Source organism: Charadrius vociferus, unplaced genomic scaffold (assembly GCF_000708025.1).
Source record: "Charadrius vociferus isolate BGI_N301 unplaced genomic scaffold, ASM70802v2 scaffold163, whole genome shotgun sequence".
Taxonomy (NCBI): domain Eukaryota; kingdom Metazoa; phylum Chordata; class Aves; order Charadriiformes; family Charadriidae; genus Charadrius; species Charadrius vociferus.
In genome coordinates this window covers 2,710,337-2,732,992 of record NW_009648332.1, presented here as the reverse complement: position 1 = coordinate 2,732,992, position 22,656 = coordinate 2,710,337, and the positions used below count along the sequence as shown (strand labels likewise).

The following is a 22,656-nucleotide window of genomic DNA, read 5'->3' as shown; positions in this document are numbered from 1 at the left end:
GGCAGCCCGGCGGGCAGAGCTCCTCAGCCGGCCTGAAGGACGGGACAGGACAGCCGCCTCTGCCTCCTCCAGCTCACGTGTGTCCGTCCCCACGGTGCAGTCCAGCCCTCAAACAGCACTTTTTCCCACTGGGGGCTTGTTTTGTCCAGGGGCTGTCTGGAAAAAGCCGTGCCACCCAAAGCACGGGTTCCGCGGTACGCGGGCCTTGCTGGTCCCTGTCATGCGTGGCGGTGGCGTGCTCCGGGGGCGCGGAGCTGGCCGCAGCTGGCGGCGGAGGAACGGCCTTTCCCTGTGCTGAAGACAGGCCTCGGAGCAGAGCATATGGGTGCTGTTTTGATTGCTCCTCCGAGAGATGAGTGTGCATGTTTGCTTTTAAAGCGCTGGCAGGAGCTTCCTGGGTTATCTAGTCACAGCCCTTCTTATTAAAAGCCTAATTTCATTTAATCCCCTAATAAAGTTTTTCATATTTATTTAAAAGTAGGAACTTTTTGTGCCTGCTGTTCTGTTCAGTGGACTAGGGTAGAACGTTGTTTGATGTTTTGAAGTTATGTACTGGCATCTAAATTTATGGCAAAAATTCTAGTTCATGGCATTTCTGTGCACCTTTGTTGCTGTGGTGGCACTCTGCTTCACCCTAATAGCTTTTTTTCCTTCTATAGTTTTTATTCACTGTGCTGTATTTGTAGGCGGCATTCATATCTCTCACCTTTTGATCTGCTAAGCTAAGAAAAGCTGGTTTTGTTTCCTACTCCAAACATGCTTTTTTTCCCCAGAGCATTCTAGTAGCTGCTGTGTTCAAACTGAAATGGTGCAGGTATCTCTTAACATAAATAGCCCCATGAGATTGCCGAGTGTCTTGAAAATGACAAAATACTTCCTTATTTTTTGCTTGATGCTTCTCCTGATACCTTCTTTGGCTGCCTCACATTGTTTTTTGTGGTTAAGCAAACCATTCAGGTTCTTCTCTCCAGTCACTTCTAATTGATGAACTCATATATGAATTTCTTGATATTAATCTTGAAATACATGGCCTTACTATGTCGTTTTAATGTGGCACTGTTTAATTTTAGACCTCTCGTGATCTCTGCCAACTTTGTATCACTTTAATCAGTATGTTCCCACTACTTGTGCCAGAATAGTTAATGTTAAATTTGAGTTTTGAGCATAAGCCTTCCTTGAGTCTGGTTAATAAATTGCCTACATCTGTTTCATTCCATTTAATGAAGGGTAATCATAAAGTTTCTTCGTAACACGAATCACAGAACTTTTTCACTGCTATTCCTTTATAAGCACTGAGAAGACTTTTGATGACCATTACTTGAGTTGCTATTTCTTGATTGTTTTCAGAATGTTCATTTTAAGAAAGTAAGTAAAGTTTTGGGGCTGTGGAGAGGTGGAAAACAATTAGAAACGTGGTCTGTCCAATACCAAAGACTAAGGCTCTAAATTACCTCTTATTTTCCTCCTAACTTTTTGAGAGAAATAACCACCACAATTTGAAAAGTCCCTTATCCTGTACCCCATCTCCTTCTTTGAGACTTTAGAGAGGAAAATAAACCCAGATGGGCCTGGCATACAGAGACCTTACACATTTGGGTTTTGTCATACTAAGCCTGCAATAGGGTATAAAAATGGGGGAGTACATCACAAAAGTGATTCTGTTAGAGCTGAAATCAGTATTTGTCTTCCAATGTTTTATACTGGTTTATCTAACTGATAAACTACCAAGGGAAAGCTACCTTTTTGGAAATACCCCAAAACTACCTAGGGGAAAAAAAGGTTTGATTTTTAAGGATTCTGAGACACAAAGCAAGAAGGTACTGAATCTCTCAGGCTGGAGTTGGTAGGATCACAATACCTATAGAGAAAAAGGCCCACGCAGCAGTGGGATTTACTCTTTGTGCAAAGTTAGATTGCAGTCACGGATGGAAAACATCAGTTAAACCTGTCTCATTTTTAGTTATTGTTGTATAAGCAAGTGGTTGCGTGGTGATCCTTCCCCAAAGGAACATGAGTTTGTTTTGATACACTCAGCCAGTTAATCTAGGCATAATGTTGGGCTTAAGATTCTCTAACTTATTCCAGGTACTTTAATACATCCCCTTGTATTGGATCTGGCTGAGATGGAGTTAATATTCCCCATAGCAGTCCTTATAGTGCGGTGCTTTGCATTGGTAGCTAGAAGGGTGTTGGTAACACACCAGTGTTGTGGCTGCTGCGCAGCAGTGGTGGCACCACATCAAGGCTGTCACTCCAGTGTTCCCCTCTCACCAGCAGGCTGGGAGGTGGGCGAGATCTCGAGGGGACATAGCCAGGACAGCTGAAACAAACTGACCAAAGGGATGTTCCATACCATATGATGTCTGCTCAGCAGTAAGAACTAAGAGACAGGAGGAAGCATTATTACACTGTTATGATGTCTCTTTTGGAGCATCTGCTATGCATACTGTAGCCCTACTTCTTGGGAAGTGGCTGGACGTTTCCTGTTGATGAGAAGTAGAGAACAAATCTTTTGTTTTCCTTTGCTTCCGTGTGTGGCTTTTGCTTTATTGAACTGCCTTTATCTTGCCCCATCTTTATCTTTCCATCTTATTTTCTGTCCATGTGTGTCGTCCCTGTTCTGTCTGTCCGTCATCCCCCCTCCCCCGTTAGGAAGAGAGTTGATAGAGCGGCTTCATGGGCACGTGGTATCCAGCCAAGGTCAACCCACCACACCCCTTAAGCTCTTTTTTTAACTGCATTTTGAAATATAGGTTAAATATATTCTAGCAATATTTAAAGTCGATTCAAGGAGTTTTTAAAAGAAAATGTGGAGGATAGTGGTTTTTGTGAGAGCCTTCCTAACTGCTCTAGTGTGTGAGCTACAAGCTGAACTGGGTAACGTCACGTTGAAGCAGGTATTGCATTTCAGTCCACTAGTGTATTGGATTACTGCTAGATGCCAGGAGCCATGCAGTTTACTCCCCCCTTACCCTCACGGACACTTTTTTTTTGTTTGTTTGCCTTGGTTATATTAAGCACTTATAAAGTTAACTATTTTTTAAAGAATTAATTGAAATAAACCTAGAAAAGCCCATTTAAATGAAATTATTTTACTTTTTTTACTATTCCATAAGCCAGTTGATTTTAGGTGTGTCACATTACCCTTATAATATCTGTTTTAGCTAGTGAAGACACCCAGACTTGCATCATGTAATACATAAGTTCTGTGTTTTGGGGAATTTATTTTTGTATTTATTTTATGGCCGCTGAATTAATTTGACAGCATGAAAGAAACTGTGAGGTTACATGGAAGTATCAAATAGTTAAGATGGCCGTGAAAGTCAAATACATAATGCAAGTTCTATTCAAATATTGCTGAATGATCTTTATTAAATAAATAAATAAATAAAATCCTGCGCTGTGGTTGACACCCATTTACAGTGTCTCATTAGAGTATTAGAACCAGAAAGTGAAATGAGCTGAAAACAAATGCCAGGCTTGTTTTCAAGTTGACATTGAAAAGCATAGCTAGAGAAAGGAAACACTTAAATCGTAACCTTGTAAGAGCTTAAATACAACTGAAGACTTTTACTATGAGGTCTTTAACTCTGCAATATTCTCCTTAAGTAAAGAGACGTTGAGAAAAGGAATGCTGCTGCCTCACATAAAAGGTTTACAGGCTGCATTCAAGCTGTTCCATTTCAGTAGCAGACAGTCTAGGAAATTGTTTTTATGGTGCTTGTCATGGGACTTTATTAGATGTAGATAAAAATGGTTCACCTATCTGCCCGGGTTACCTCAGGAGCCTTCGTTAGGTGTGGTTCTTCAGGCTTTTTGCAGCAAGTTGAAGAAACATTACAAATGTCTCCTATAACTAATATAAGTGGAGTTAATAAAAATGATATGGTGTTGTTTGCAAATGTAATTGATCCCTGCTTGTGGCTTTTGTTCTGTTATTGTATGGAAGTGTCCTGTATAGACTTCTGAAGTGATAATTTTACACAAAAATTAAACCCATATCTCCAAATTGTAGGTTGGCCAGTTAGAGGTACTGGTTGAAAAAATAGTTCTCCGAATCATATGCTAGCAGCCAACCTGCAAAGCTAAAAATTCCCATTGGAGTTTGCTCACTGACACATAAAAGTGTTTTAGCTTTTCTGGCAGAAATTATGGAACAGTGCCAGAGAGCCAGTATTCTGTTTCCATCATATTTGAGCATCAGATTATAAGCACAAGATCTAATGGGAAATGAGGATGTCTTTGCTTCCGTGGGAATAATTTTCATATGCCTTTGAGCATTGTGATAGTTGAATTGGCAGCTGTCATGTTAAGTCCTGGGCATGTGTATTAATTTCAGGTTAAAAAGAAAATTTTCCCCTTTCTTTCAAAAAATGTGCTATTTAAAAATAATTAGTTGTTTTTCCTCCTTCTTTAGAAATATTTCAGGCGTTGTTGCACATTATAAAGAAACAAAAGATGTTAACAGTTCCAAATTCTGTCCTTCGTTTTTTTATCGGTTTAAGATTGGAGGCAGCCAAAATTGCTGTTTTCTGGTAATGTGAGCAAGTCGCATCACAAAGTAACTCCTGCTTCTTCAACAATAAAATGAAGTAATCAAGCTTTAAAAAAATACATAAATTAAGCGCCTAGTGAAATTGAGTCAAAGGAGTTGAAAGTTGTATGTTAAAAGCTGCAGAAAGAGCTTGTATTTCAATAATTTGGAGCTTCTGCTTCCCAAACCTGTACTTAAGTCTTCAAGAGCTACTAAACTGCAGTCTCTCCTTGTTGTCAATACATGATTCATTAAAGATAAGCTCCATTCCATCTTTGCCCTAAGGTGGTACCTCCCAATCTTCAAATATATGCACCTTATTTTAGGAGATTTTTTTCCTGTCATTTTCTTTATATTTCTTCTATATAACCTTTTATATATTTTTGTACTTCTGTGATGAGCCTATTAGGCAAATAAAGCAACAGAAGAGAAGTTAAATGAGCTAGGTAAGAAAGGTGAAATTATCCAGAACTTTCAATATAAAAGGCAAGCTACAATTTTTCCTACAGATGAGATCTGGCAACAGTTGATGCTGTTATTTTCAAAATTGTCTGGGGGAGTATGTACCAGTCACTCAGCCGCCTTTTGTGTAGTGCTGGAGATGATTCACAGTGCTGCAAGTCATTCTTTATGTTGATTAATCTGTGTGACTGAAAACAGTAAGCTATTATTAGATGTGGAATAAAAAAACCTTTGAGATTTTTGTATATCAGTGTACAATCTCAAACTCTGAAGGAAAACTTCAAGTTTATATTCTGTCTTGTCCTTTGAACCCACGGTTCTACTGTAGATGTTTTCCAGGTGCATAGCGTAAAAAGGAGGAAATTGATATCTATAATCAGAAGAAATACTGTAATAGTTGTTACTTTATTGCTGCACAAAATTTGGAATTAAAATAGTTCTTTTTGAGTTTCCTTTTTTGATCTGAAGCTCTAGCTGCCCTTTTCAGTGTCAAAAATTGCTCCCAAAAAGATATGAAATTTATCTGCATTTCTAATGTAGGTTGGTAGTAGACTTCTAATGTGGGTTGACTTCAATGGTATTAAAAGAAATAGTTTAAATCAAGAAGTAAAATTTGATTTAAAAATCTTCTTTCAGTCTGTCTTGATTGATTAATTCCCAGTAGACTTTATAAATTCAAACGATCTTATCGGCAATTACTTTTCTTCCTCTGTGAATGCACGCAGGGCTCAAGCACGACAGACCGGACTGGATGTGGTTCAGGGGGAGGAGGCTGCCCATCAGTTTGGCCAGTCATTGATTGTGTGACCTGACTTTTTGTGGCTCTAAGGGAGACATCTCCTTTTGTAATATTTGCCTGTTCCAAAGAGGATCAGACTAACAAAAAAGAGTGATTTGCCTAAATCCAACATTATAGAGTAATGGAAGATTCATAGAGAATGATTTGACTAAATCTCCTTTGTTTCATTGTGTTTTGCATATGACAGGAGGAAGCTTCTCCTTATTCGTTACTTGATATCTGTTTGAATTTCCTGACTGCCAACCTAGAGAAGTTTTGCACAGAAAGGCAAGATGGAACGCTATGCTTGCAAGAGCCAGGAATGTTTCCTCAAGAAGTGGCCGATCGATTGCTGCAGACGATGGCATTTCATGGTAAAAACAATTATTTGTGGGTCATCAGTGAAAATATTTTACTGGAATGTGCACTGTAGTTCTGGTGTATTTTCTAGTAGAATCTGCTCTTGCAGCTGTTAGAACTGTGTTCCTTAATCTATTAATAGAGAATTTCTGTTATTTTTGCTTTTCCACAGCTTCATTTGAATGTTGCATTGCCATATATATAGATAGTTCCAAGTAGAAAGTCTTGAGTTTATGATTTTAATTTAATGTTCCTTTAAGTGAACATTCTTTGCTAGATCTTCTTTCAATCACTTGAATAAAAAAACCCCACATTTATTGGATTCTACTACTTCTAGCAGCACTCAAATATTCCAGTATCTCTTGCAGAGCAGTTAATTGAATTTTCTTTACAGTGTGTCCTTGTGATTAAACTAGGAAATAATCTTGTGATTTTAATTAAAATAGTTTCTCATCTCTTTTAGCACTTTTGTTGAAGTGGAATTATTTGCTCGAAAGCAGTCAGTTTCAAGAGCAGTATAAACATCTGTGAAAATCACATTGTGGTGTTCTTACATTTTACGTACTGGCCTATCATGTTCTCTGTCAGCGCATGTTTGAGGAGAGGGCTGCCCTCTGGTTTGCTTGCTTTAACCATGAAAAAGGAAAATGTGTCAATAAAAGGTTCTTAGCATGAAAAGAGTGAATATATAGATTACCCTAGAGAAGAGGCAGGAGACCCATTCCTGGAGATCGTGGAGACTTGTATTAAGAGATGAGACATGACACTAGAAAATTACTGTAAACAGAACAAGTGCCCTGTCCTATATGTGCAGATTTGATTGGGCCTTATTGTGCAAATGCTGGTGTCCTAGTTTTCTCAAGTTCTTCTAGTCAGATATAACAGAAGGAGTGGTCCTAAAAAAAGGCAAATTCAAGAAAACCCTTACATTTCAACATATATTACTTTCTGATAATTGATTATTTAGAGTAGTCCCAAAAAATCAGATTCAAGGAAACTGAATTAACTTGTTTACCAGTGCTAGTAGTGATGAAGGTGGTTCCAGGCACTGAAACATCACAAGCCACTGTGTCAGAGTACAGGATGAAAAAAAAGCGCATGCCAGATAAACAGGGTGTGGCTAAGGTAGGCCAGTGAGAGAGCCTGACTCGATCCTTAAATGAAAAGATGAGTAATTAAGAAGTAATTTAGCATTACTTTAACCAAATTATAGTTATTTATGGCATTTAATTTTTCTGCTGCATACCAATTGTTTCACCCCATACTTTTGCTTTCTCTGTGAAAGAGGAATGCCCTGTCTACTTGGTCAGAAATGCCTAAGCCACTTGCTCTTTAGAAAGGGTTGCAAATCTTAATATTTATTTGACTTTGTCACAGAGGCAATTACGAGCTCATGACTTAAATGCAAACTGTAGTGGCAATGATGGTTTTTATTCAAATATATTACATTTTCACTTTTTTTCTGTGTTCAATATGCTTGAAGATAGGAGATAACAACCAGGAGTGTTGACATTTATAAGCCTCTGGAGTGAAACTAGAAGGACATGTTCTTCCTACTCTTGTTGTGCGCGTGCTTGTGCAACCATACTGTTCTCATATGGCTTTCTGTAGCACAGTAATCCTTCTGTTGATAAGATACAAATAAGAAATCTTGGTTTTTTCAATGCATTTGGGGTTATCCTGTACATGGAACTAAATGTATTATTTCAGTTAGGGTGTGTCGTGGTTTAGGCTGAATTGGCCACTGGGGAGGTGGGGCACCCCTGATGGGACCGACAGATGCTCTCCCCCCCCCCGCCATCAGAGAGAGAGGCAGAGACGGGAAAAAGAGACAAGATTAGAAGGAACTAAACTACTTTAGTGAAATATTAATAATAAAATAAAAAGGAAATAATGAAATATATACAAAAAACATATGAAGCTTCCAAGATGACAATCATGTCACCGGCTGGCACCAGGGAAGTCCCACATTGGACTCAGTGATGGACGGGAACTGGATTCTGGATCTGGAATCAGGATCAAAGGCAGACGAACATACAGAGTCCTCCTCAGACGCCGGCCATTGAAGAAAGAGGGGTGACCCTTTGATCCCTCAGCTTTTATACTGAGCATGAGGCAGATGGGATGGCATACCCTGTTGGTTAGTTTTGGGTCACCTGTCCTGTCCGCTTCTCCCCACTGGTGGGATCCCTCTATGCTTTTCTGCTTCCAACCCTCCAATGGAGCAAGTAACAAAGTTAGCTGGCCTTGGGTGTTAGAGCAGTAAGTGTAAGCAAGAGCCCCTCCGCGTACCATTCCTTGGCATCAACTATAAACATAGGTCTGATCTCTCTGAGAGTGAAGTGTCTGCATAGCTAATTTCAGTAGTTAGAAGAGGCCCAGCTAAGAAGCAAAGTTACTGAACAAAATTGCAGAATCACAGAATGGTCAGGGTTGGAAGGGACCTCTGGAGATCACCTAGTCCAACCCCCCTGCCAGAGCAGGGTCACCTAGAGCAGGTTGCATAGGATGGCGTCCAGGCGGGTTTTGAATGTCTCCAGAGTGGGAGACTCCACAACCTCCCTGGGCAGCCTGTGCCAGTGCTCCACTACCCTCAAAGTAAAGAAGTTCCTTCTCATGTTCATGATGGAACTTCCTATGTTCGAGTTTGTGCCCGTTACCTCTTGTCCTATCACTGGGCGCCACTGAAAAAAGACTGGTCCCATCCCCCTGGCACCCTCCCTTTAAGTATTTATAAGCATTGATAAGATCTCCCCTCAGTTGTCTTTTCTCTAGACTAAAAAGACCCAAGTCCCAAATTAGACCTGTTTTACCTCAAACCAGGACAGGGTGTTGCCAGTATGCTTTTCTTGCAGTTGCTGCAAGTAAAGGCTACTTATGCAGTCTTCTTGCTACAGAGCAAAAAGATAATAATCTCAAACAAGATTGTTGCATTTCCTTTTTTCATTGCTGTCTCTCTCTCTCCTTCCAACCCTTTCCTTGTCCTCCTCTTTCTCCTCTTTGAATCACTTCTTAGGTTTCTTTCTCACATTCAGCTTGTTTCTGAGCAACACTCCTACCTTCTTTGTGAGGGATATATAGAAGAACTTAATTAGCTTAGTTTGGTGTATTGATCTAATTATGAATTCAATCAAATGCTAAATTATTCAATTGAGTTAAAGCAAGATGAGAATGGGCATTGATTGCGGGTACTATCTTGAGGTTAACGGAACTGTGACCAGGGAGGAATAGCTTCCAGAAATTTTGAAATTCTGTTTTTAGCATGTTTCTAACCAGTTCAGTCAGAAAATGCAGGCAGCAGTCTGAACGTTTTTTAATTATATCCACTTTTTATTTATTGCATGTTCCATGTTCTGAACCAAACAGGTAATGTGCATATACTACATCTCAATTTATCTGTCCTATTCTTAAACCTGGTATTTTCCAAAATTGAGATCGTGATCTTAAATGTGGAATCTCAAATATGAAATTTTGGGATCAGTGGGATAATGATCCAAGACAAACTACTTTGCAATTGATTTTCTGTGTTAACACTTTGTACTTTTTGTGTTCTTGAAATACAAATGATGTTCTATAACACTGGGGGCAAATACTAATGCTGTTTTCCAACAGGGCTTCTGAATGATGGAACTGTGGGCATCTTCCGAGGCAACCAGATGCGTTTGAAACGAGCCTGTATCCGGAAAGCGAAAATCTCTGCTGTGGCTTTCCGGAAAGCATTCTGCCATCACAAGCTGGTAGAACTTGATGCTACTGGGGTGAATGCAGATATAACAATCACAGACATTATAAGTGGACTCGGCAGCAATAAATGGATCCAACAAAATCTGCAATGCCTTGTGCTGAACTCACTAACTCTTTCTTTGGAAGACCCATATGAGAGGTGCTTCAGTCAGTTGTCTGGGCTTCGTGCGTTGAGTATTACCAATGTTCTGTTCTACAATGAGGACTTGGCAGATGTTGCATCACTTCCTAGATTAGAAAGTCTGGATATATCGAACACCTCTGTCACTGACATAACAGCACTCCTTACCTGCAAAGACCGGCTCAAGTCTTTGACCATGCACCACCTGAAATGCTTGAAAATGACCACAACCCAGATTCTGGATGTTATAAGAGAACTAAAATATCTGAATCACCTTGATATTTCAGATGACAAACAGTTCACATCAGACATTGCACTTCGTTTACTAGAACAGAAAGATATCTTGCCTAACCTTGTGTCTTTGGACATTTCTGGAAGAAAACATGTTACAGATAAAGCTGTAGAAGCATTTATTCAGCAACGGCCCACAATGCAGTTTGTAGGACTGCTAGCTACTGATGCCGGGTACTCGGAATTCCTAACAGGAGAAGGAAACCTAAAGGTTAAGTGGGGAAATTAATTTTACTGAAAAATTACAATGTGCAGGAAAAATAGAACTAATCATTTGTAACAAATGTATGCAGGTGTTTCAGACGGAGGTTCACTTTTAAAATTGTTAATTGTAATTACTGACTTTGTGTCAAATTCCTACTTAATTCTGGCACAGAAACTGCTAAATTTACATAATGCTATTGTAAGAAGCATCTATTTTCTGTGCCTTTTCAGTGAGCCTTAGATCCCGATTTAAAATATCAGATCTAAGACAGCTGAACTTTGTCTAGTCTGAAGTCATTTACTGGAATAATGTTCTCTGGTTTCCAGCACAGTATCTAGCATAAAGTAGCAATATGTAAGAGGTGGAGGTACAATTTGCATAAGCTTCAAGCAATTAATGATTAACACAGCAGGTACAATAAAACTTAATAACTGAGCTGCTTCTATTTCATATTACAGTATTCCTACCCACTTTGCAAGGTCTTTTGGTGATGAACATGTAAGAAGCAATTACTTAGGATGAAAAACTTCCTCTTCTTGAACAAATCCTAAATTACTTAGCCCCTTCGGTTGAGATGATGTTTGCTGTAGTGCATTTATTTATCTTTTAGTGCCAGGCAATAAGACATTGTGCCATGTTCTGTAGCATATGCGTGCACTGACTGGATAATGAGCCTATCCTGTCCCTACTATGAAGAGGGGAATATGAACTAAAGAAGAAAAAGAGATGTTTTAGACATGTCAATTTCAGTGGTATGCAATCTTTGACTTTTGTTTTCTACTGTGCCATGAGGATGATAAAAACCGTGGAGGGAGTAAGGAGGAGTTTGCATAATGTGTCCGTAGTTTAGTCTGTCTCCTGCACGAGTTGAGTTTGGACTTCAGTTATAAAATTCACAATTGCTCTTGTTTTATATTTCTTTTTTTCCTGGAACTTTGACAGTTGTTAATGGCCGAGTCTCTTGAGTACTTAGTTGTCACAGCTAATAGTGATGTGTATGAATGTTGAAATGCATTGTTGGAGAAACCAAGTTCCCGTTTGGTGTGATTGATGTACGGCATCAGGAAACTATACCTCATTTTTGGTACAAAGTAATTCAATATAATCCTTGCTATTTACAATACGTGTTTTACACAAATGCCTGTCCTATGAAAAGTCAGGAAGGAAGAAGGTTCTAGTAACATGAAAATCATGATGGACTTAAAGCAGTGTAGTTAGCAAAAAGCAGTTTGCATTTCTTTCTTTTTTGTATTTCTTTTTATACATAGCTGTCAAGAAGAGACAGCAGACAGCAAGTGGCTTTTTTTTTTTTTTTGCACTACCCCCCCCCCCCCCCCCCCCCAATTTCCCCCCAGTTCTTTTTTTGCTGACCTGAAATTCATTAGTAGCTCTACTGAAATATTCATCGACATAGTCTAGATATTGCTAAAGAATAAACAGGACACAGCACTCATGGAGACAGTAGAAGTAAAATATTACTGTCTTTACATCAGTTCTGTGAAATTTGATTATAGAAATTCTTGAAAGGTTAAACACTAGGCAGACATTGTAGTTGAGAACATGAAGCCAAGTGGAAATTCTTCACATAGTGTATAATTGGCTGCAAAACACATCAGTAAATATGATTGCCCTGTTCTAATCAGTAGAGAATATAAAGCAAAATCCAAGGTGGTATCAGTTCTTTCAAGGCTGTAATATATTCCTGATCTAGGAAGTTTCAAAAAAATTGGCTCTATATGATACAGGATGCACAGAATGTGATACTTCAATCTATGAACATTTGCGTTCCCTTATGTGACACACTAAGTAGAACAAGTTCTGCATGCTTCCCTAAAAATTTTAAAAAACAGTGATTGCAGTGGTGATTCATTAAACAGTAGGACTGAGGAACAAACCATCTATAGATTATACAATTTACAGTTTTAAAGTAGATAAAATATATTTAAATGGAAAACAGACTGGGAAGTAGAAAAAATTGCAGCTAGCTGCTGATTTAATATTCTGAACTTAAGCTCACGTTAGTCAACAGTTCATAGCGTATAAGGCAGTCTTCACCTAGTTCATTGTTTAGTTTTCACATGCATTTAAAGTCTGGTTTTAAGAATTACTTCTTTTGCAGAGAGCATGAGTTAGTTCTCTAATAAGGTGCTGGAAAGCTATTGCTACAGATCTAGCTTATAGGAAATGTGATGTAGACAAAGAATGGAAATCTTTTTTTATTGCTAGAGCTAGAACCCAGGGCCAGAAAATATTAGCCAAAACGCCATCTTCATCAGTTTATCAGCTTATACAAGCTGTATTTGACAGAGCCTTCAGTTACAACTTGTGCTTTTAGGCATTTGGTGCATCATAAGCAGCTTTTTCTCATTATGAAGTGCTACTTTTACTTTGTGGTTTCATAGAGTTCTGCTTAAAGACATGACAAGCCTAATTTTGGCTTATAATGTGGATTCTTCTCTATGAAGAATGTTTGAAGATTGTGTAATTCTGGATTGCTATGGTCAGATAAAGTAATCATTTGGTTACTGAAGGATTTGGCTAACAATATCACCACCTTTGAAACTGCAGCTTTGCACTTTTTAAGAACAATTTTTGAAGTAAAATGATGACATCTTGAACTAAAGGTTATTTCTTTGTTCGTAGGTTTCAGGAGAAGCAAATGAAACTCAAATTTCTGAAGCACTGAAGCGTTACAGTGAACGAGCCTTCTTTGTGAGAGAAGCACTCTTTCATTTATTTAGCCTGACGCATGTAATGGAAAAAACAAAGCCTGAAATCTTAAAGGTAAAATAATATAGTTTTGATGATTGTCATGCATTGTTCCTTAAACTGAGCCCATCCCCAAAACCCTGGTATAAATTATTTTGTGAGCTTTTACATTTTTTGGTTGTGATTTTTAAGATTTAAATTCTAATGTTGGAGAACTAATGTTGTTTAAGAACTACTTAAAAATAGTGATGTAGAAGGTGCCCTGTAGCATCTGATGTTAGGTAAAATTGATCTGGACTAACATATAGTGGCTGAATTTAGTAGCATCTAAATTATTTTTTTCATGTAATTTTGAATATGATATGAAATTTTCTGTAGATGCTGAATACTGTCCTTAGAACATATTAGTACTGGATCAAATCAAGTGTCTGTCTAGTCTTATTCCCCAGGTACAATGGTGCCTTCTGCTGATGCTTACAAAATAGTAATAATAAGGCATTCGGTGATATTTCTCTCCCCTGTCACCTTCCAATCTGATAGCAAGTGAATAAATATTGTTAGTCTTCTATATTGGGCTCTAACTTGAAAAATCCTAGAAACTTCCTTAGAAATTCATTCTAGGCATTGGCTTTCCATGTCTAGAACACCAGGAATGGTTTAATTTTACTGTGATTGTAAAAAGAGGCATCAGTAGGACAGATGATTTTTGTTTTTGCTGTCCTCTTTGAAGTTGAACAAGGGACCTTTATTTTGTTGGCTTCGGTATGAAAAAGACTTTGGCAATCAATAATCAACAAGAAAAATATTTTCTTAGGTTCGATCACAATCAACATACATAGCCAAAAACATAATTCAGAGAAGGTGTGAAAAATATATTCTGACCTAGCAGTTCAGGATGTGATCTGAAATGGATAGTCACCAAACAACAAGCCGCTACGTCATTACCATTGCACTGCAGAAACTCTGTCCTACCTCTTCTTCTCTGAAGGGGTTTGGTCATTTTTATCCTAGGGTGTAGAGCAAACCTTGGATCTTTCTAGGAATCTCTTGCATTCCGTGCAGCATCTCCTTTGAGAGGCTGCTGCAACCAGTGCAAAAGGACTTGGAGAAATAGAAGTTGTCCGCTTTGAATCACTTAGCAGAAGGAAGTGTTCTTCCTGAGAATTAAAATCACGCCAGATGGATTTTTCACTTAAGTAAAAGGGAGGCAGAAATTGGGTGCTGTGAGTCATTGTCGTGGCCTCAAGCAACAGTGTGTTGCTCTTGGGGTGTGTGTGCAAACATGTAACTAACTAACGTAGGCAAAACTCTTGCATTTCAGCTTGTGGTTATTGGAATGAGAAATCACCCACTGAACTTGCCTGTGCAGTTAGCAGCAAGTGCATGTGTCTTTAACCTAACCAAGCAAGATTTAGCAGCAGGCATGCCGGTGCGGCTTCTGGCCGATGTCACTCACTTGCTCCTGAAGGCCATGGAACACTTCCCAAATCATCAACAGGTAAAAGACAAAATTCCTTTATTTTTTGTAGGATTCCTTGTCTTGTGGATCTTACAAAAAGTTTTTCCGCATCTCATGACCTCATGGAAATATGTTTAATGATTCATAGCAAGAAAGTATTCTGAAATATGTGTGTCTGATGAAGTAATTCTTTTTAATTTCTCATAGCTGCAAAAGAATTGCCTTCTTTCACTCTGCAGTGACAGAATCCTTCAGGATGTTCCATTTAACAGGCAAGTTTTGGATATTAGTTAAAAGAAGTTGCAGAATATTTTTCTTTGTCTGTTCCTTTAGAAGGTTTGTTTCTGCTCTCAGTGTTGCTTAATTTAAATCATTCCAGTGTGCTGAACTTTTCTGGTCTATATTATTTTGGGCCTGTAACTAACAACTGAATATAGATCTGGAAAAAATCCTTTGGTATACAGGTTTTTTTTACTTTGCCTGGATGGGTCTATCAGTAATTGTGTGTAATAGAAGTCAGGATTTCTTCTGGGGAGCTATGGGATTGCTTTTTGCAGAGATTTTTCTATTTAAATGTTTTGCCCAAATGCTTTGAAGTGTGTTGGTCTGATGTTTCAGAAGATTGTGCCAAATTTTTCTTCCTTCTTTGGGAGCAATTCCTGTGCACTTTGATGTATAATTAGAATTAAGAGACTGTAAGCAAACAACTCAAAGCTGACTGAGGCTCATACAATACCTTGTCATTTCACTGTGTATTTCTACTTTTTTGGGCATACTTCTTCCAGTTTCGTTTGTCTTGCATGCATTTCTGTCTGATGTGTTGTCTGTGTACATCTTGATTTTACTAAGACTTAAGAGACTTCTGAAAATTAAATTTATTTTTAATTTCCAGGTTTGAGGCAGCCAAACTTGTTATGCAGTGGCTGTGTAATCATGAAGATCAAAACATGCAAAGGATGGCTGTAGCCATAATTTCCATTCTTGCTGCAAAGGTACAAAGTTTAAGCTTGGAGATGATAGGATAATATTTCTAAAGTCTAAAAAATTGTTGATATGGTTTTGTTTGTTTCCAGCTTTCAACAGAGCAAACAGCTCAACTTGGTGCAGAGCTCTTCATTGTTAGGGTAAGTCAGATACTTCCCTGACAGTCAAAAATACCATCCTCTCCAGCTATTCATGCTAACAGTATTCCTAAAGGTATAAAATAAACTTAAGTAGATAGAATTCTAAGAACACACTAACCTGTATTCATTTGGAAGTCCTTTAGAAGAGAAAAGCCTAGAGAGTTTGTTAGAGATAATATCAGAGACAGTGGCAATGAGATATATTAGCATAGATGAAAAGAAGCCAAAGTCAAAACACTTGACACAAATAATACCAAGTAAAATAGCAAGACATCTCTTGATTTGAAATCCATTGTATAAGATGAAAGATGCTCAAAAAGAGAATATTTGAAGGAAATGCTTAGTGCTGTCAGTGTTCAAGTGGGGTCTGGTGTGGGGTCCAGATTTCTGTGGATGGCATTGTCATCTATAATAATACTACACATGTAATTACAGTGAAAACAAAGGAATCCCTTTAGCAGGCCACCATGTTCAAAGGGGAGGCAAAAAGTTTAATAGCTGTTTTATTTTGTATGGTTTGATGCTCAACATGTACTTTATTCTGTATATAAATGATAGCTATGCATTATCCCAGTTGGTGTAAAAGAAGCAGAGGAGCTAACACGTTTTTTGATATGCAATCATAACTGGGATTTTTGGATTTTTTGTTTTTCCAGCAACTTCTACAAATTGTTAAACAGAAAACAAATCAGAATCTTGTAGATACTACCCTCAAATTCACATTGAGTGCACTTTGGAACCTCACTGATGAATCTCCAACAACATGTCGGCACTTCATTGAAAATCAAGGGCTAGAACTTTTCATGAGAGTCTTAGAGGTGAGGAATACAGTTTTGGTGGTGCATTATCAACATAGGTTTATAATTAACATTGTTTCAATAGTAAGCATAAGTGGTTACCTATAGTTTGTTTCTTTTTTCCACAGTCTTTTCCATCTGAATCGTCCATCCAACAGAAGGTTCTTGGACTTCTGGTGAGATGAACAACAAAAAAAAGCTTGAAATATATACTTTTGATTATGTTTTCTTTTACCCCGTGTTAATCTAAAAACGTGCCTAATATTTTTACATTCCTCTTTTATTTTTATAGTGTGCATTATTTACAATTGACACTGTTTTGCACTGTTTTACCAGTTCTCCAAAAGCACTAGTTATATTGAAATTGATAGTTACAGTAAACAAAAAGAGCTTTTAAGAAAGGGCAGTGAGTGAGGCTTCAGATGAGTCCAAATGCAGAAAGTTGGTTGAAAATCAAAGGAACTCAGAATTGTGCACTGCTGAAGTTTACTGAAATTGAGTGTGTTTGAGAGTGTTAAAAGTAGCCTTTAATTTAGTGTAATCTGCATGCTAGTGGCCTAAAATCACTATGAGAAAACCTTTTTGTTTTGAGGCAAATTCCTGCATTAGACTGGAAAAGTTTTCAAAAGCAGAAATAGTATTTTGGCATCTGGTGGTCATCTGGATGTATGAAGATCTCATCCTGTGTTTATATGTGTTTACTTACAAAATGTAGTTCAAGTTTATATGTTAATCTCCCTCATATCGTATTCCTTCTGTTGATATTTTCTCTTTTCGTTTTCCCCCTCCTCCAGAATAACATAGCTGAAGTTAAAGAACTCCATTCTGAATTAATGTGGAAGGACTTTATAGACCACATCAGTAAATTATTGCACAGCGTGGAGGTGGAAGTTAGCTACTTTGCAGCAGGGATTATTGCTCATTTGATATCTCGAGGAGAGCAGGCCTGGACATTAAGTCGCAGCCAGAGGACATCTCTCCTTGAACAGCTGGTACAGAAATGATGGTGAATTTTATCATACTCTTCTATATTTTTTCAATGTTTGTATTTAACAATGAGTGTTCTTGGTTCTGTATTTTGCAGCATTCTGCCATTTTGAATTGGCCAACCCCAGAATGTGAGATGGTGGCTTACAGGTATCTATTGTCTTGATTTAGAGTTTGGAAAATAAACTGAACTAGACGGAAAACTTGTTCCCAAAGCAGAGTGAGCTGCTAGCCAGACACAGTTTTGTCCAGTGGACGAATATCTATTGGCTTAAAATGTACAGCGTGTTAATTTTCCTTTTGTGACCAAAGAAGCTTAGGGACTCCTGTAATAGAAAAATGTAATGTTGTTCTGCCTGTTTTTCTATTAAAGGCATTCAGCTGCTTGTCTAAAAGACTTGGACACAAAGATTAACCAGTAAGGTTACATTGGCTAGCACTAGGTTAGCACTGTCTGTCCTAGATAAAGCAGCTTGAGGCCAGAAAGTACAATTAGATAATTACTGTCCATCTAATCCTTATAATTTCCACTCTACTCCAGTTTTTAAGGAGTAGGAGGCATCCAGATGCTATGGTAAAAGCATACCCCATGATCCCCAATATATATGATTTTGCTAGTAAGTGTTTTAAACATTAAAAGGCTTGCCTGCTGCATCTAAAACTCTAGTTTGTCCAGTGTCTCTCCTAGTTAAACCTGTAGCTGAATGAGTAGACAACACATGACCTCTGAAGTAATAATATCTAGTAGCAAAGCGAGTTGCTGATCATCTCCTTTTTTTTATAGGTCTTTCAATCCATTTTTTCCTCTACTTGGCTGTTTCATGACACCTGGCGTCCAGTTATGGGCAGTGTGGGCCATGCAACACGTCTGCAGCAAAAATCGTATGTATTAAGATAGTTACCTCTAAAATTTTTATTTCCTAGTGTATTATTCACTAGCGTGAAGTGGGAAAAGTAAGAATTCCTAGGGTATTCACTCCTAATCATCTGGAGAAACTACATTTAGGCTTTGACTAAGTGGGGCAGGAAAAGAGAGTAATAAAAGTTCTTTATATCCTTTTTATGTACTGGAATCTTACTGTTAAATGCACAGTATTCCAAAATGTGGACATGTGTTAAGATTAGCTACATTTTTGGCTTGCATGGGTGTTTTTATTCAGAAATGTAAATATTAATAATGGGCAACAAATTTCTTGTAAACTAAAAACAATGATTGTAGCAGGTAACTATCTCTTACTATCAGAACAGAAGTTTTAGGTAATCCTCATCTCTAATCGCCTCTTTGCAATAACTTGCTGTGACATGAAGGTCAGTTTCTCAATCTCTTTCCCGTCTGCAAAATGAGAACACCGACATTGTGTGTGTAAAATGATTTGAGAGCATGTGATGAAATGCGCAAGCGTTGGGAAAGGAAATAAATCCCCAGAGCATACCTAAATGTAAGACTGAACAAACCTTCCCACCTTTTAATGCTTTTTGGGTTGGTTTTTTTTTGGTTTTGGACATACATTTGTATGATGTGAATCTGTGTATTGTCATTAACTTCTACCAGATATAAAGCAGCTTTGCTCTAAAGTATTAAAAGTATTTTCTGTGCCAGTTTTTTAATCTTCTTGAGGGCAGTACATGCTTGTTTGTCCCCGTCCCATAAATCACTATTTCTGCAGTGAAAAGACGTCTATTCAGGACCAAACAATAATATGGCATAATAAATAATTGCACATAAAGTACTGTTTTCCTGCTTTCTGTAGAGCCTGTAACTGTAATGAGACACTGTTCCCAGGGTACACTGTCAGAACTGTCCTAGTGCAACATAGGAAAGTCCTCACAGTTGTTTTACTGGGTAACAGTTTTTGATTAAGACCCTGTAGTTCTGTATTAATGAAATTAAAGCAAGCTCTCTCCCCCTCTTTGTGCCTCAGCCCTGTTAACTTAGTATGGTCCTATTTGTTCTATTTATTTTTAGTGTTTATTTTGTGCTGCCCTAACCTCTGGGCTTTCAACATGCCACAGAGGTTTTTATTGGCAGTGAGTAACTGCTCTGTAGAATGGAGAGGCTGGAAATAGTTGGGTGGTGTACTCTTGATTTGAGATCAAGACAGTATTCCTAAAGTTTAGTTCTGATGGTAGTTGATGCCAGAAGCTTCTGGACAAAGTTGCAGTGAAACCAAATGTTTGGTAGCAAGTGTAATAACCTACTTTGAGGGAAAATGTGTTAAATTCTGAATCTTAAGTTTTTGGTGCTTGGCACCAAGCAGGCTTTTTGTCCTGGAGAGGAGATGCATTTAATTTTGACCTCCTCTTTTAGATGAGGATGAAAAGTAGTCTGGAATTAATGGAATTGATTTTTCTTGTGTATTTTTTTTCTCCTTTTGCTGTTTCTCTATTACCTATCTACCTCAATGGACTAACTTAACTAAAATATTAGTAGCAGTGCAGTAAATATGATCCCCAGTGAAATGCTTTAATGTCATCATTTAAACAACTCTGGTGTTGCTTCACTGCGATGAATGGTGAAATTGGGCACATCTGAAGTAATGCTCTCAGGATTGCATTACAGCCATCCCGGCCATCCTGACCTTTTTGTAACAACTTCTGAAGCTTGCATGTCCTATTAAACATATGGCTCCTTTTATAGATGGTCCCTGCACACTGAAGCTGATATAGGTGTGCTTTCAAAGTCTTTAAAATTGATAACGAAAGTGGAAAGAAAAGTATAATTTTATCCCTGAAAAGGCATTCATAGCAACTTACAACTAGTTAAAGGCCACCATCAATTGTATTTGGCAAACTGTTTTTGAAGAAACTAGTTTGTATTCACTCTACAAGCCTGTACAAATGATGTGATGCATCTGATACCTTTTTTTGGTAACTGTTGTGTACTGAGATTTTTGGTAAAGGTGGTGTTTTTAACTGCGTACTTATAGATAGTACAGTACTTTTGACTCCCATTTCATAAAAATCATGTATGTGCATTTAAAATGCCTGTAGAGGAGACGGGGGGAGAGAGAGAATACTGTGCATATTACAAGGCACTTTCCAGTCAGCTAAGACAGATGTGGAAACAGACCTGATTACAATTGAAGTCCTGTCCAAACAACTCTGTTGTTCTGTTGTCACTTGTTGAAGTACAAAAGCACTTCTGTAGACATTTCAGGGAGTGTCCTAAATGCTGCCTGGTGTAGGAGATGAAAGTGTGTTTGAATCAGTGTTTACAGTATCTGCTACATTTACCCTAGATACATTTTGTTTGTTCGTTTGTTTAATTCCCTTTTTTATATCTTATTACAGCTGCCAGGTACTGCAGCATGTTAATTGAAGAAGGTGGTTTACAGCACTTGTACAACATTAAGGAAAATGTCCAGACTGATCCACACGTCCAAAGGATTGCTATTGCCATCCTAGATAGTTTGGAAAAACATATTATGCGTCATGGGAGACCACCTCCATGTAGAAAACAGCAACAAAATAAACCAAACTGAAAGCTTTAGGTATAAGAATGTAAAATACTGTCTCTGTAATAATCCTTTCTGATGTGTGTGTAGTTGGAGTAACTTGTAATATAGTGGTCACCATTAAAGTGATTTGCCGATAATTGTGGTACCCAGAACCATGTACGGTAACCTTTGGTGAATGTCAACTTTAATGGCAACCGCATATGCAACTTGTAAAGGGTCACTGCTTGAGCTGGTCATACCTGTAGGATTACTGCTGGCTACAGAGAGGTGGACTTGTACAGATCAATATGCACATCTGAAAAAAAGACTTCTGGGAATACCTTGTTTTGTGATTTCTGGGACAGAAAGTTATTTCATACCTATGATTGCTGTTCATGACACTGTTTACCAGTTTGGTGTTTGAATAGAACTGTGTGTGGTTGTGAGATTCAGCACTTTTACAAATTAAAACAAAAGTTACATGCATGCAGGTTACAATGAGACTTGTAACTAAGGCGACCAAAATGTCCATTGTCTCATAGCCCTTCTAAACACAAATAGGGTCTTCAGGTTCCTTTTCCTTTTGCCTGCAAGCTGTGTTCTTTTGTTTTCCTTACTGCTAGAACAATGCCTTTTCACAGTTCAGCTCTCCCGAGTCCTCCCTGCACTCAGTAAGGTGGGGATCAGCATTGTGTCAGGGAAAGGGGAAACCTGCTAAAGTAAAGCAATAGAAACAGGATTAAAAGGAGACACAATACTAAAATATGAACTAAGCTTGAGATTTTAAACTTGGTAACAAAAAGGGGGTTTTGTTGTTGTGTGACTACTTTTGGTTGTGTGTGATATCTTTCTCTTGTTTTTAGAATATTGATAGAGAAAGGAGAAGGCTCGTTAGGGCAAAATACTGATTTGTCTTCATCATGAAGGGGATTGCATGTCTCAGTAGGAGGCCCAGGATATTTGGTCACCTTATTTATAAGAGACTAATGATTGCTCTGTTGTTTTCTGTAAATATTCTGTCGGTATTGTGCAGTGAATTATATTTCCAAATCATCACAGTGCAAAATATCACCCAATGTTCTGTGTAAGCCCTGTGTCGATTGCATTGTTTTGTGGAGTGTGAAATTTTACATAAAGATGCTAACTGTAACAACTTCTTTCTTTCTTGGTTACCTGTGGGTTTCAAATGATGTGTTGAATGAAACATATTGCACAGCTTACAGATGCCTGATAAAATACAAGTGATGGAAGCAAACTGCATGTCCACTCATTCTGTTTAATTTCAGGTATTGTTTTTGTTTATCTGGTCAGTTTCCACATTTCCATGGCAACTGATTGATATTCAGAGACTCTTCTGTAAATATATTGGTAATTGAGTTTATAAAGAAAACTTACGTTTGGTAGCTTACTAGCAGGGATGGCTTCTTCACAATTACCATATTTTACTATTTTTAACTCCTTCCCTCTCCCAACTCCCATCCTTCAAATAAAAACATCACCTCTACTATTCAGTAATCTAGTTACTGTGTATTTCAGCAACTTCAAAAGGTACTGATCCAGTAATTTAATCAATGTTGTAAATTGCTTTTTGTACGAAGGTATCATTTGGCTACTATCATTTTCATGTGTGTATCTGGTTATATACCGT

The 22,656-nt window shown here is 38.0% G+C and overlaps 1 protein-coding gene across 1 annotated transcript in view; it reads left to right on the top strand.

Moving 5' to 3' along the window:
* LOC104286248 (protein zyg-11 homolog B) overlaps nucleotides 1-21,498 on the top strand; it is a 23,887-nt gene extending 2,389 nt beyond the window's left edge. The window contains exons 3-15 of the mRNA XM_009884825.1: nucleotides 5,983-6,148; nucleotides 9,747-10,501; nucleotides 13,139-13,279; nucleotides 14,526-14,702; nucleotides 14,871-14,935; nucleotides 15,556-15,655; nucleotides 15,737-15,787; nucleotides 16,444-16,605; nucleotides 16,713-16,760; nucleotides 17,379-17,576; nucleotides 17,669-17,721; nucleotides 18,356-18,453; nucleotides 20,863-21,498. Coding sequence (XP_009883127.1) covers nucleotides 5,983-6,148; nucleotides 9,747-10,501; nucleotides 13,139-13,279; nucleotides 14,526-14,702; nucleotides 14,871-14,935; nucleotides 15,556-15,655; nucleotides 15,737-15,787; nucleotides 16,444-16,605; nucleotides 16,713-16,760; nucleotides 17,379-17,576; nucleotides 17,669-17,721; nucleotides 18,356-18,453; nucleotides 20,863-21,053 — 2,205 coding nt within the window. The 3' untranslated portion in view covers nucleotides 21,054-21,498. The remainder of the gene's footprint in view (nucleotides 1-5,982; nucleotides 6,149-9,746; nucleotides 10,502-13,138; nucleotides 13,280-14,525; nucleotides 14,703-14,870; nucleotides 14,936-15,555; nucleotides 15,656-15,736; nucleotides 15,788-16,443; nucleotides 16,606-16,712; nucleotides 16,761-17,378; nucleotides 17,577-17,668; nucleotides 17,722-18,355; nucleotides 18,454-20,862) is intronic.
* Nucleotides 21,499-22,656: the final 1,158 nt, after the last annotated feature.